The 14,177-nt window shown below is 35.2% G+C and overlaps 1 protein-coding gene across 4 annotated transcripts in view; it reads right to left on the reverse strand.

Moving 5' to 3' along the window:
• Positions 1-1,519: 1,519 nt before the first annotated feature.
• Positions 1,520-14,177, reverse strand: part of LOC136031102 (solute carrier organic anion transporter family member 4A1-like) — a 90,060-nt gene continuing 77,402 nt past the window's right edge. For all 4 annotated transcript variants that reach the window (XM_065710404.1, XM_065710405.1, XM_065710406.1 and 1 more), the window contains 3 exons: positions 10,642-10,838; positions 8,396-8,578; positions 1,520-1,736 (listed from right to left, as the gene is read on the reverse strand). In XM_065710404.1, coding sequence (XP_065566476.1) covers positions 1,574-1,736; positions 8,396-8,578; positions 10,642-10,838 — 543 coding nt within the window. In that variant the 3' untranslated portion in view covers positions 1,520-1,573. The remainder of the gene's footprint in view (positions 1,737-8,395; positions 8,579-10,641; positions 10,839-14,177) is intronic.

The following is a 14,177-nucleotide window of genomic DNA, read 5'->3' on the forward strand; positions in this document are numbered from 1 at the left end:
ATTGAAAATTTTCTCGGAACGTCCCCAAACGAAAAAATTATTCCGGCAGAGTTGAATTAAGACAAATGTAAGGAATTTCATATTTTAATACTGAAAAATTTACCTATTATAAAATATCACCCGGAAAGTTCACCCACAGAAGCTTCCTACCCAACAAAAAATCCTTATCGTGGAAAATCCCTTCAAGCGAGAAAATTCCTCCCAAAAAATGTTTGTATACTTCTAAAAAAAAGAAAATACTACACGCAAGCAATTGACAAATTTCAGAACTAACAACCTTTTCCCAAGAGGCTCTGGAGGGTGTTGTTATCTCCCAAGACATAGTTATTGGACCAATCAAATATGCTGAATAAAATGGTTATATATACATATATATTTTGTCCGACGACTTTAGGAAAAAAAGCAGTGATGGAGGGGGGTTAACTACCATCCAATCCTTTGGGCGACTTAAAAAGAGCACTAGAACCTGTGATTTCGGATCAAATGAACCCTCTTCTGATATTCTAGAATCAAAGGTTCTATCCAATCACCCATGGGGAAAATAAAATAAAAATATAAAGAAACAGGTAAACACTCATCCGTGATCTTTCTTCTGGCAAAAAAATTGCAAAACTCTATATTTTGTAAATAATAGCTTGAAACTTCCACAGTGGCTCTTTGGGATACTGAATCTGATTATGTGATTTTCATTAGGACTGCGAGAGTTTATGGAGGCTTTTTTCTCTTTCCTTGAAAATTAGGCAAATTTTTCTTAGGCTCACAGCTATTGATGGGTAACACCATTAATCTTACTGAACTTTATATATTTGGAATAAGCAACTATAATCCAAATTATAGCACTTTGTATAATGGAACCTTGCCTTTTTGCCCAACAAAGGGCAGTGCGGCAAGTGACTCGGTGGTGATTGAAATTAGCAGAGACACCACAAAAAGGCTGAAGTTTGGATTCTAAGCAATAACACCAAACAAGGTATCAAAGATTCATTCTGAGGAACCTGAGCACACGGATTTGACCCACTATTTTCAAGTGGTTATATAAGCATTGGAGTATTATACAAAAATAAATTTAATTGTAGAGTCTACTGTGGACATTTGTTCTGTTTATGGCTGTCGTATTTTTTTTCTCGCAATCTTATTGTTTTTGCATCAGGAATTAGAATTTGTCCGTTAAATTGGATCCTAGAGAGTAGGAACAATTACACATTGTTCATAACTGTTCAATGCACATTGAATTTGGGATAAAGATCTTATAGAGCATATATTCTTATGCTAGCCTATAATAAATAGACGTTTCCTGTTTTATTTTATTCTGGGATCTCTTTAGAAAACAACAGCTATAAATGTAGAACAATGTCGCACACGTTACTACATTTTGTGGATTGCAAAAAGTGCATAGATTAAGGCTAATGTTTTGATGATTTTGTTATCCCAACGTGTGATCTATCATGCACTCAGCTGACGGTTCAAATTTGGAAGCTGTAGATTTAATAGAGTAGACGTATAAGCTTACTAGCATAAATTGTATGTTGTTTTCTTCTATTTTAAAATTCATTAGCAAAATTCTAGACCATCACTATAAATCGATATCAATCACTGGATTATCGTAAACTTCCGCATTAGGGTCTTCTGTTGGCTTTACCTCTTCTTTGTTGAGAGGTGGTCGATAGAATAGTGTCGCAGTAGTGAAAAAAAATATGGATATACTTTTCATTATTAAGGTGATTAGCAACGTGTTCCTGAAAAAAAAAGAATCTTTGTTTTAACAGAAGGTAATAGGAAATCATGGATCATAAAGCGCAATTATATCAATTTGTGAAAGTTCTCGGGCTGCTTAGGACTCTCTTTTTCTTCTAGGGAATCAAAAGCTACTTTTAATCAAATAACATGATCAATAAGTATATATCGCACTGTACAAGCATGAAGAAACATGAAGAGTTTCATTATGAATAAACCTTATCTTTTAAGCTTGTTATATTATATATACATCTAATTTGGTCGTCGACTTGTTTAGTGATATATGTAGTCATGAAAATAACTCTTTCTTTCAGATTAGTTTCTGCTTTTGGAAAAATGTCAGGGAGCTGCACAATTTGACTTGATAAAGTCGTTTTTCCAGGTTTGACCATCTGGGGGGCAAAAGGGAGAGGAAAAATAAGAAAAAATCAGGTATTTATAACTTACGAGTGGGTGATCGGATCTTAATGAATTTTTTGATATTTAGAAGGACTTTGTGACTCAGAGCTCTTATTTTAAATCTTGACCGGCATTAAGCCTCTTATTTTCCTTTGTAAATCAATCTATTGATTCATAGAATTTTGCTGGAGCTCATACCATATGATCTCTTGGCTCTTAGCTCTTCTCGCCTCGTCACAAGTGCCATATGAGCTCTTAGCTCTTGTTTTGTTTTTGTTTTTCCCTAGGGGTGATCGTATCGACTCAGTGGTCCTAGAATCTTGCGAAAGGGCTCATTCTAACGGAAATTAAAAATTCTAGTGCCCTTCATAAGAGACCAAAAAATTGTAGGGCGCCTAGGCCCCCTCCCACGCTCATTTTTCCGCAAAGTCACCAGATCAAAATTCTGTTGACCTGTGTATACATACAGTAATGGTTACTGGGAAGTGTACAGGCGTTTTCAGGGACATTTTTTTCGTTTCGGGGGGAGATTAGAGGGGTGACGTAGGAGGATATTTCCATGGAGAGACTTCTCATGGGGGAAGAGAATTTCAATGAAGGGGACGCAGGGTTTTCTAGCTTTATTTGAAAAAACAATGAAAAAACACATATGAAAAGTTTTTTCTACTGAAAGTAAGGAGTAGCATTAAAGTTTAAAACGAACAAAAATTATTACGCATATGAGGGGTTTACCTCCTCGTTATACCTCACTCTTTACGCTAAAGTATTTTTAGTGATTTCAACTATTTATTCTACGGCCTTTGTGATTCAGAGGTCATTCTTAAGGAACTGGGATAAAATCTAAGCTTTAGTGTAAAGAGCGAGGTATCGACGAGGGTTGAACCCCCTCATATACGCAATAAAAACATACGAATATAGAAGTTCGTTACGTAAGTTAATTTGTAGGTTACGTATATTTTTTACCAATGAAAACGTTTGTAAAAAATTAAAAGTTCTAGTTGCTTTTTTAAGTTGTCAAAAACTTGGAGGGCAACTGGGCCTCCTCCTTCGCTTTTTTTTCTCAAAATCTTCCGATTAATTGTAATTAATTAATATGCAAATTTCGTTTTAATTATTTATGCGCGGAGAGCTAAGATCAAAACATGCATTAATTCAAAAACTTCTAGAAATTAAATAAAAAAAAAAAAAAAAAAATTTGTAACGGAAAGTAAGGAGCGACATTAAAACTTAAAACGAACAGAAATTACTCCGTATATGAAAGGGGCTGCTTCCTTATCAACGCTAAAGTTTTTTACTGTTTTAAAAAGAAGAGTAGAGAGAAAGAGTCAAACTTTAACGTAAAGAGCGGGGCGTTGATGAGGAAGCAGTCCCTTTCATATACGGAGTAATTTCTGTTCGTTTTAAGTTTTAATTTCGCTCCTTACTTTCCGTTACAAAAATTTGTTGTTTTTTTTTCATTTAATCCTCATGACAGAACCATCATAATACTTCTTATGGCACAGTACAATTTGAGTGTCATTTCTGGAGTACAAAGGCTTTAAATAATAATATGTCTGCCACTGAAATATACATGGTTTAAATTCCTTACATTGGTGTTTACAATTCCCTCTTGAATGTTTCCCTTCCCAGTCACAGAAAGCAAAACAAGGTTTTAAAAAAACTGCAAAGTTGAGCAAAGGAGTCTAGTTGCAAGAAGGTTTAGTTAAATAGGGTGGAGATGCACTTGGCTCCAGTTAAACGGGGACCCAGTTACACGAGGGTTCAGTCAATGGGGTTGAATTGCACAGAAGCTAAGTTACAAAGGTTCAGTTACACACTCATCCCTTTTATAGAATACTAGCTGTTGGGGTGGCGCTTCGCGCCACCCCAACACCTAGTTGGTGGGGCGCTTCGCGCCCCCCCCCAAGCCTTCTGCGCGCGTAAGTCGTTACGCGCCATATTAGTTACGCGCCATTGTAGTTGTGTCCCTGTGTCCCACCTGTGAATAGATATATATATATATATATATATATATATATATATATATATATATATATATACTACGTAAAACATGCGAATATACAACATTCTTCGCTGTCCCATTGTCTATGCATATAAATAGATTGTCAGGTTTACTGACTCTTGAACATGCAACATATAATTGTCCATGGGAAAAACAATCTGTATTCAGATCTATACCTCATTATTCTAATGATGTGTCCCTGTTTCCCGGTCGTCATTTATATTCCCTGTGTCCCGGTCGTCATTTGTGTCCCAGTGTCCCAGTTTGTAATTTCTCTTTGAGTTTCCCGGTCGTCATTTATATTCCCTGTGTCCCGGTCGTCATTTGTGTCCCGGTGTCCCGGTCTGTAATATCTATTCGAACAGTCCCTTTGTCCCGGTCGTCATTTATATATCCCGCCTGTACCCCCGGCGTCCCCGTTGTAGTTGTGTCCCTGTGTCCCGGTCGTCATTTATATTCCCTGTGTCCCGGTCGTGATTTGTGTCCGGGTTTCCCAGTCTGTAATTTCTCTTTGAGGTTCCCGGTTGTCATTTATATTCCCTGTGTCCCGGTCGTCATTTGTGTCCCGGTGTCCCGGTATGTAATTTCATCAGTTGACAAACATGACGTCAGTCGACAAACAACTTCATGACGCATACAGCTCAATCCTTAAAATGAAGTCAGTCGACAAACATGACGTCAGTCGACACACAAACATGACGTCACTCGACAGACACACACACACAGACAACTTATTTTTATATATATAGATAGATATAACGTCATTATGATACGATCATGTATTTTTATGCTCTTTAAATGCAATTTGATGTGACGCCATCCACACAAAACATGTTTTATTTTCAAAAAAAGACTTTAAAGTAAAGTCAGTCGATGGGTACACATCCTACCCATAACCTACCAAAATATTGCCATGCCCCACTGGTAGGACATGTGCCCCATGTTGGGCATCACAGCCTTAAAAATTCCTGAGATATCGCAGATATGACCTTTGGACAAAACTGGATGCACATAGTATCTTTTTATTCAGTTATTACATCCCCTTAACTTTCGGGTTGAGGGGGTACGGGTCATTAACCTCAGTAGTGTTGGTGACATGGATACATGGGATACACCCTTATTTGGGCACTTAAGCCACATATTACTGTCAGGACATGATAAGCAAATATTCGATCTTCATTGAATAAAGGTAATGTCTATTTATTATAATACTCAATATTCAAGCCATGACCATTAAGTAAATAAATGTTTTGTCTTCTGAAAATATTGTTTAGTATTGGGGTATGCCTTAAGTTGAAATTAATATAGTTGTATATATTTCCAGCAATGATACGACAGCCCTTGGTCATCTATGTCCCAGCCTCCAAGGCACATCATGCTCCTCCCCCCAACTTTATGTCTCCCTTGTTTTGCACTAATTTTTTTTTTAATTTACGTTTTTTTGAACTATAATTTTATAATATTTTTTTTTTACATAGAAGCTTTTTCAATTTTTTTTCATGTCTTATAATGAAATGAAATATACTTAAAACGACATAAATTTACTTGTGATGTTTTCGAAATATGAAATGAAGATGATATAGATATGTTAGTCGTGTTTTTTCCAATTAGAAAAATATCATTTGCAGTAACACTTTTCTGTTTTTTTACTTTTGATTTTTTGGAACAGAAACTTTTTCAACTTTCTTTTTCACGTCTTAAAATAATATAAAATATACTTAAAACAAAAAGAACTCACTTTTGATCTTTTCGAAATGCGAAATGAAGATGATATAGATATGCTAGTCGTTATTTTTTCCTATTAGACAAATAATGACTGCAGCGAGATTTTTTTTCTTAGAATTTTTTTGGACTCACAATTCTTAGACTATTAGCAGCTGGTTATGTCACGTGATTTTTTTGGAAGGGTGCAATATTACAATAACTTATGACATTGATAAGATTTTAGCCAAGTATTTCCGAATCTTGTATGATATTATCAAAATCTTGCCCGATATTGTCAAACACCTTGCACTACATTATAAAGCTGCCACCTAATATAACGAGAATTCTCTATTGAATTGTTGAAACCTTACGCGGTATGATCAAAATCAACACATAAACACACAAATACAGACACAGAGACAAGCAAACAGTCGCTCAGACATGCAAACAGAGAGAGCAAAAGAGACAAAAACGCATATAAACACAAGGATTCAGACATACAAATAGAGAATAGCAGACACTAGGACAACCAAATACCCACCCAGAAACACAGGCAGAACAAGTGAGAGAGACAAAAAAACCTACAAACACACAGCTTCAGACATACAAACAGACACTGTGACAAGCAAACACCCACCCAGACACACAAGCAAAGAGATTGAGAGAGACACAAAATCATACAAACACACAGATTAAGACATACAAACAGACAAAAACACAAACTGGGACAATTAAACACCCACCCAGAAACACAGGCACAGATGGCTATAGAGGAAAAACCCACACAAACACACAGATTCAGACATACAAACAGACAAAGACAGACACTGGGACAAGCAAACACCCGCCCAGACACACAGGAACAGAGAGTGAACAACACAAAAACACATACAAGAAACAGATACAGACATTCGAACAGACAAAGAAACATACTGGGACAAGCAAACACCCGCCCAGACACACAGGAACAGAGAGTGAGCGACACAAAAACACATTCAAGAAACAGATACAGACATTCAAACAGACAAAGAAACACACTGGGACAAGCAAACACCCGCCCATACAAACACACAGAGAGAGTGGGAGAGACGAAAACCCATTCAAAAATCGCATATTCAGGTATACAAACAAACAAAGACAGACACTGAGGCAAGCAAAAATCCGCCCATTCACACGTGCACAGAAAGTGAGAGAGACAAAAACATATACAAACAGACAAAGCTAGATAGTGGAACAAGGTAACACTGGCCAAGATACACAGGCAAAGAGAGTGAGATATACGAAAACACATTTAAAAAAAACACAGATTGAGACATACAAGACAAACGCTGAGACACGCATACATCTGCCAAGACATTCAGAGAGTGAGAGAGACAAAAACACATACAAACACATAGATTCAGATGTGTAAATTGTCTCTCTTACTAAAAAGGAGGGGACAAACAGTTGGGAAGGGAAGGGGCAGTGGGGAACCTGGAGGTTGGGACATGGATGACCAAGGGCTGTCGTATCACTGCTTAAAATATATACAACTTTGTTAATTTCATCTTTATGCATACCCCAATACTAAACAATATTTTCAAGACACAAAATATTTATTCATATAATTGTCATGACTTGAATATTAAGTATTATAACAACTGGACATTGCTTTTATCCAATGAAGATCGAATATTTGCTAATCATGCCCTGATATGAATATGTATGTTATTCACCCAAAAGCGTCGGATACCAGTCTGGCCAGCTGGTTAATACTCTAGTTTAGATAGACAGGCTTTAGTGCCCAAATAAGGGTGTATCCCAAGTATCTATGTCAACACTACTGCTAACCTTGTCCTATCTCTCCACTCCTGATTCTGTATTAATTTGGTTAACTGATTTGCAATTCACATACTTTTTAATTTCTAAACTACTGGCTAGATGTTTATCTGGCAAGATTTTATAGTTTTGTTCTATTTGCGTAAGTGAGATGCTCTAGTCATACGCTCAGAATGCAATTAACAGCATCCAGAAAAAATAATCTTGAGCTACTTATTCCAAGGGCAGATCCAGCCTTTCAAGCTCTTCAACTGTTTTTAATGACCAAGATGTGTCGACAAATGATTTTGGTCTCAATAGAGCTAATTTCCAGCTATTTCTGCAAATGAGTATATTAGATAAAATGTATTTAGTGAAAAGCACAAATTTTTAACCATCTTGAGAATCAAAGAGAACTTAGGAAATGCCCTTTGAGAGACAAAGTTAGCAATTTTGAGAAAATTTGTGATTTTCTCATGACAACGTCACTTTCTAAAACAAGAAGCCAGACATTTTTAGCTCAATATTACTGCGTGATCTTATCATATGATATCATGTGGTATATTTCATGACTGAAATTTGTTGAAAATGTAGCAACTAGATGCTACTACCCAGTCGCCCCGATAAATATTGAGTGTCAGCCAGTTTTCATATCTGGGCTTTGAATTTTGAAAATTCATTGCGTTCCTTTTATACCGAGCCCCAAATATATCTTTTTCAGCCAAGTAATTTATAAAAGTATCGTGGATGAAAACTTACATAGACAGATCAGCATTATCGTACACCAGACAAGTAGAGACATCTGAACACCCCGAATCCCAGACAGAACACGACTGATCAATTGCAGTACCGAAAGCCAGAGGTCCTGGTATCGATCCTAGCAATCGAATGATTAGCCACTGAAGTCCAAGCCCAAAACTTCTTTGGTCAGCTTCGACGCACCTATGAATGTTAAAGTCTATCTTAACCATCGGAAATTCTAAAGTCGACCACCAAATATGTCTTTACGAGTTTCTTTTTTTTAAGAATTATAGAATGCTTAGTAAATAAAAATTAACAGACTGTGTGAATTAAGTACATGGAAGTGCTAAATAAGGTATTGATGGTATTCCAGATCAGTGCTACCATGTGGATTAATTTCTTTTATTTCCCGGCTCCTTTACTATCATCACTGGTTAACTTACTTTCAAGCGACAATAAATAAACCTTATGTCTAAAACCTGAAAAATCACATATAATAAAATATTAAGTTTTTGGTATTTAATAAGGTAAAATATAGGGCTTAACTGCAATTTTTGCAATTTCTGATTATGGTGAATGCATACTCTTATAATTTTAGATCATATGATTCTCGACCCTTAACAATTCAACTTTTCCAGAATTAGAGGACTACTATGGTGGAATATTCATTATTCAACAAATCATGCACTAAATAGCGGAAACTATAAAATATCTTTTCTTAGGTGAGCATCATAATTCAGCGTAATATCTATATAGTCTAACTAGCATATTAAAGACCATCAAACAATTTGCTGTAATGAACTGTAAGATACGAGTGACTGAACCCAATAGCAGCCGAAACTCTGGTTAGAAAAAGGGGATTTTGATAACTATAGATAAATCAAAAGAATTGGCTTTTTATGTTGGTTCTATATATAGTATTCATTAAGTTTAATGCTACCCATCAAAAGCCATGAACCTGAGAAAATTTACCTGATTTTTGAAAAAGGAGAGAAATACCCTTAAAGCCTTTCTGTAAAGGTTTCATTCTCCTATCTACAAAAATATGGCATTTTGTAGTTTCAGCTATAAGAACGATCAAGGATGTGAGTTTATTTGTTTTTTTTCCAGGGTTAATCATATAGAACAAATAGTCCCAGAAGATCGGGCGAGGGCTCATTCGAAGGGAAATCAAAAGTTGTAGTGTCGTTTTTAAGTAACAAAAATACTAAAGGGCAACTAGCCCCCCTTTCCCAGAGATGTGTGTTTTTTTGGTTTTAATCCAGGGGTGATCATATAGAATCAATAGTCCTAGAAGAACGGGAGAGGACTGATTGAACGGAAATCAAAAACCCTAACGCTATTTTTAAGGGACCAAAAAAAGCATGACCCCCCTCACATACTTCCTGGGCAAAGGGCTGGAACCTATGCAATATTCCTATTGGTCACATACTGTTTTTTTTTGTATGGGAAATATAACAGACTGACTTGACTGACTTGACTTTATTAAACAAGAAACGATATACATAAATCTTATACAAAGGAGACAGGGAGGCAACTCGTTTTGTCTCCTTTAACAATAGAGAGAGAAAAAAGAAAAATGAATTACACCTCAATAGCTAATAAGGAATAAGGAATTTATTCCTATAAGGAATAAGGAATAAGGAAAAATTCCTAATAAGGATTTTTTTTGGGGGGGGGAGACTTTTCTGTGAGGGGTTGATTTTCTACAGGGAAAATTTTCCATGGAGAGGAAAGACTCCGGAAGGAATTTTTTAGGGGAAATTTTACACAATTGGAAAGGAAGGGATGGGGATTTGAACAACGGTCAGAAATTAAACAAAAACAAGATAAGTTTTTTCAACCAAAACTAAGGAGCAGGATTAAAAATTAAAACAAAGAGAATTTATGCCGTAAATGCAGGGGGCTGCCCCATCCACAACCCTCGCTCATTAAACTAAAATTTGAATTTTCGCCACAATTCTTTAAGAACTGCTCAAACACAAGGGATGTCAAACTTGAACAAAAAGAATTTTAAAGTATTTTAAAGATTTTAGCGTAAACGTGAGGGTTGAGGAAGTGGTAAGCTCCTACCTATAATTTCAGCTCGTTTTAAGTTTTAACGTTGCTCTTTGCTTTCGTTTGAAAAAACTTTTTTTTTATGTAGTAAATTGTACAAATGAGGTTTACATGTACAAACTATGAAAGGACATTAGAACAATAAAGAGAGGGACATAGAAAGATATAAAGAATTAGACAGAGGGATGAATGGATGAGTCACATACCGTAATGTTGCTGAGAGTGCAGGCATAATGCTCATCACCGTTACAAAAATTAGTAGAAACAGCATAGACAAAAACAAGTTCAGAGAATTACAATCATTGACACATTTCCCAGGTTTTGCAACTCCTTCCACTGTTAGGTTTTCATTTAGTGTATAGTTTATCGATGTTGCAGTGATGCATTTGCACGCTGTGTATATCTGAAAATATGTTTGTTAGTTAAGACACATCATAAAAAGGATTAAATTTGATTCTTAGGAAAATCATAGTAGATTATTGCAAAAGTTAATTTGGAATTATTCCAAAAATATAACAAACTAGATATGACCAATTTTTTTAAAGAAACAAAAGCCGAACCCAATTCATTTTTGATCGATTTTATATACCAACACAGCTATAAATTTATTTATTTGCTATTTTCGTTGGTAGCTTCCGCTGAGTAATTTCTATGAGCGTCATTTACTGAGTTTTGTCTAACAATCAGATTCGGAATAAATGGTAGGGAATGTTACAAAATTTAGCTCCTGACATTAGGTTGGATAAATTTCAACTATAGCTTATTATGTAACGACAATCTTATTCCTGAACCAGATGTTTCACAGTCTGCCAAACAAGGTGAAAAATAAAGAATATTATAGGCGTTGTATTGACAGTAGCAGGGCACGAGATCACAGACATAAAAAAAGTTAAAATTAACAAAATAAGTATAAAATTGCCAGTATGAAGACCGATTATGTACTGTTTTATTTCTCTATAATCATAATGTGATAAATCAGAAATACTAATGAGCCTCATATTTTAAGTATTGACGACTGATAGAAAAGAAAATCTCAAACCCTGTCAAGACTTTATTTAAGTCTTTTGAACCATAGCTCCTTACGCAATTGGACTTGTTGATTACCTATAATCTCATGATAATTATGATGAAGACAATACCAAAGAGTATGGGTAACTTTCTAAGGAGAGGAAGGCATAATTATTGGCCACCCCTGAATAATTTAAATAGTCATAAATTAAATGAACATACATATTTTGTAATATATAATATTATATATGTATGAACAAACATATTGCGTTGCATGATAGATTACGTCCACTTGAGAATAGTCCACTTAATTTGGCTTCATTGGAGTTAGTAGATGAAACTAGAGGGATTGATGATTTTGTTGTAGAGGAAAGTAAAAAAAAAACAGTACGGTACATTAGCCTAGTTGATATTTCTGAATTGATGCCTAATGACTCTCTTACAGTTTCCCATTTTAACTGTCAGGGACTAAAAAGCAGTGTAACATATATAAATGAACTATGTATGTTTTCTGGAATTCAAATATTAGCCCTAACTGAAACTTAGTTATAGAATCATAATTCTAGTTTATTGGAAATCGGTAATTATCGATTGTATCTTAAGAATATAGAAACTCGTCAGCATTATGGACTGGGTGTTTACATTAGAAAGTACTTGTAGAAATTTACCTATATTTGTGTGTGGTGAATTCAGACTCGATTTAATGAATTTGTTTATTTATCCAGAGGTTAGCCAGTTTATAAATATTGTGTTGAGTTATGGGTTGAAGCCTACAATTACAATCCCAACACCGGTCACTATGAATTAAGCATCGTTCATTGATAATGCTTTTGCAAATGTCAGTTACCATAATGCCAGTGGGACATTAAGTGAAGTTTCTGACCATTTTGGGATATTAACAAGTGTTCAAACTTTTTTTAGTAGTGGTATTAGGCTTAACACAAATTCATTAAATAGATATGAAAAAGTGATCATTGATAAGGAAATGCTAATTCTTTATAAAGGAATGTTAGAGAAATGGAGTTTTGAATTTCTAAATAGTGACGAGCTAGATATGAATGCTAAGTTTCAAAATTGTAATTCAATTATAAATAGTTTATTGGTTGGGTACTCGTAAAAGTGTAACTTGTCGTAGAGAAACTCCAAAGAAACCATAGATTACTCGAGCCCTTTAAATTACTATTATTAGAAGAAAGTATTTCGTCAAAATGTGTGTGGCTAATAATAGTGTAATTGATAAAACAGAATATAAGATTTATAGTAACCAGTTAAATACACTACTTCGTAAAAAAAAGCTGATTACTATCGTAATCAATTTAAATCTTGTGAAGGTAACCCTAGAAATACATGGCAAATTATAAAATTCGTCCAAGTCCTAATTATGATTAAATAAAAAAAACAAGTTTTTTAACTGCAAGTAAGAAGCGAAATTAAAACTTAAGACCAACAGAAATTATTCCGTACTTAAAAGAGATTGTCCCCTCCTTAACGCCCCGCAATTTACACTAAAGCTTGAATTTCGTCCCAAATCTTTAAGAATGACCCCCGAATCACAAAGGCCGTAGAATAAATAGTTGAAATTACTAAAAATACTTTATCATAAATAGCAAGGTATTGTGGAGGAGACGAACCCCCTTATGTTCGTTTTAAGTTTTAATGCTGCTCATTACTTCCAGTTGAAAAAAAAGTGTATTTATTTTCTCATTGTTTTTTTTTAAATAATGCTAGAAAATCCTGCACGTCCTTCATGGAAATTCTCTTCCCTCATGATAAATTCCTCCATGGAAAGATCCTTCCACATAACCCCCTCCCCCGACGCACGCCCTCCCCAACGCGAAAAAGTCCCTCTGAAAACATCTGTACACTTCATAACAGCCATTAACATATGCAAACAATGATCAAAGTTTGTAACTTGTAGCCCCCACTGGGGACTTTGGGGGATTAAGTCGTCCCCAAAGACATAGTTATTAAGTTTTTGACTAAGCTGAACAGAATGGCTATCTCAAAATTTTGATCTGGCAATTTTGGGGGAAAATGTGCGCGGGAGGGGGCCTAGGGGCCCTACAATATTTTTGATCACTTAAAAAGGGCACTAGGACTTTCCATTTTTCGTTAGAATGAGCCATATCACGACATTCTAGGACAATTGTGTCAATAGGATCACCCCTGGGGAAAAAACAAACAAAAAAATAAACACGCATCCGTGATCTGTTTTCTGGCAAAAAATACAAAATTCTACATTTTTGTAGATAGGAGCCTGAAACTTGTACAATAGGGTTCTCTCATACGCTGAATTTGATGGTGTTATTTTCATTAAGATTCAATAGCTTTTAGGGGCTGTATCCCCCTATTTTCTAAATTATGGTAAATCTTCTCAGGCTCATGTTTTGATGGGTAAGAGTAAACTTGATTAATTTTATATATTTAAAATCAGCATTAAAATTTGATCCTTTTGATGTAACTATTGGTATCAAAATTCTGTTTTTTAGAGCTTTGGTTACTATTGAGCGAGATCGCTCCTAGCTACAGTTCGTTACCAGGAACTGTTTGATGGTATTTTTCCTGACGGTACACATAATAATAATACGATTGCTGATAGAATGTGCCGTCATTTTTCTAATGTGGTGAAGGATTTGGTTCAAAGTATAGTTATTTCTGATCATAAAGGTAGTTTAAAAAAATACTCATTGAATGCAAGTGATGTTTCACTTGCATATTTGAAGCTAATCAATGC

Source organism: Artemia franciscana, chromosome 9 (assembly GCF_032884065.1).
Source record: "Artemia franciscana chromosome 9, ASM3288406v1, whole genome shotgun sequence".
Classification (NCBI taxonomy): Eukaryota; Metazoa; Arthropoda; class Branchiopoda; order Anostraca; family Artemiidae; genus Artemia; species Artemia franciscana.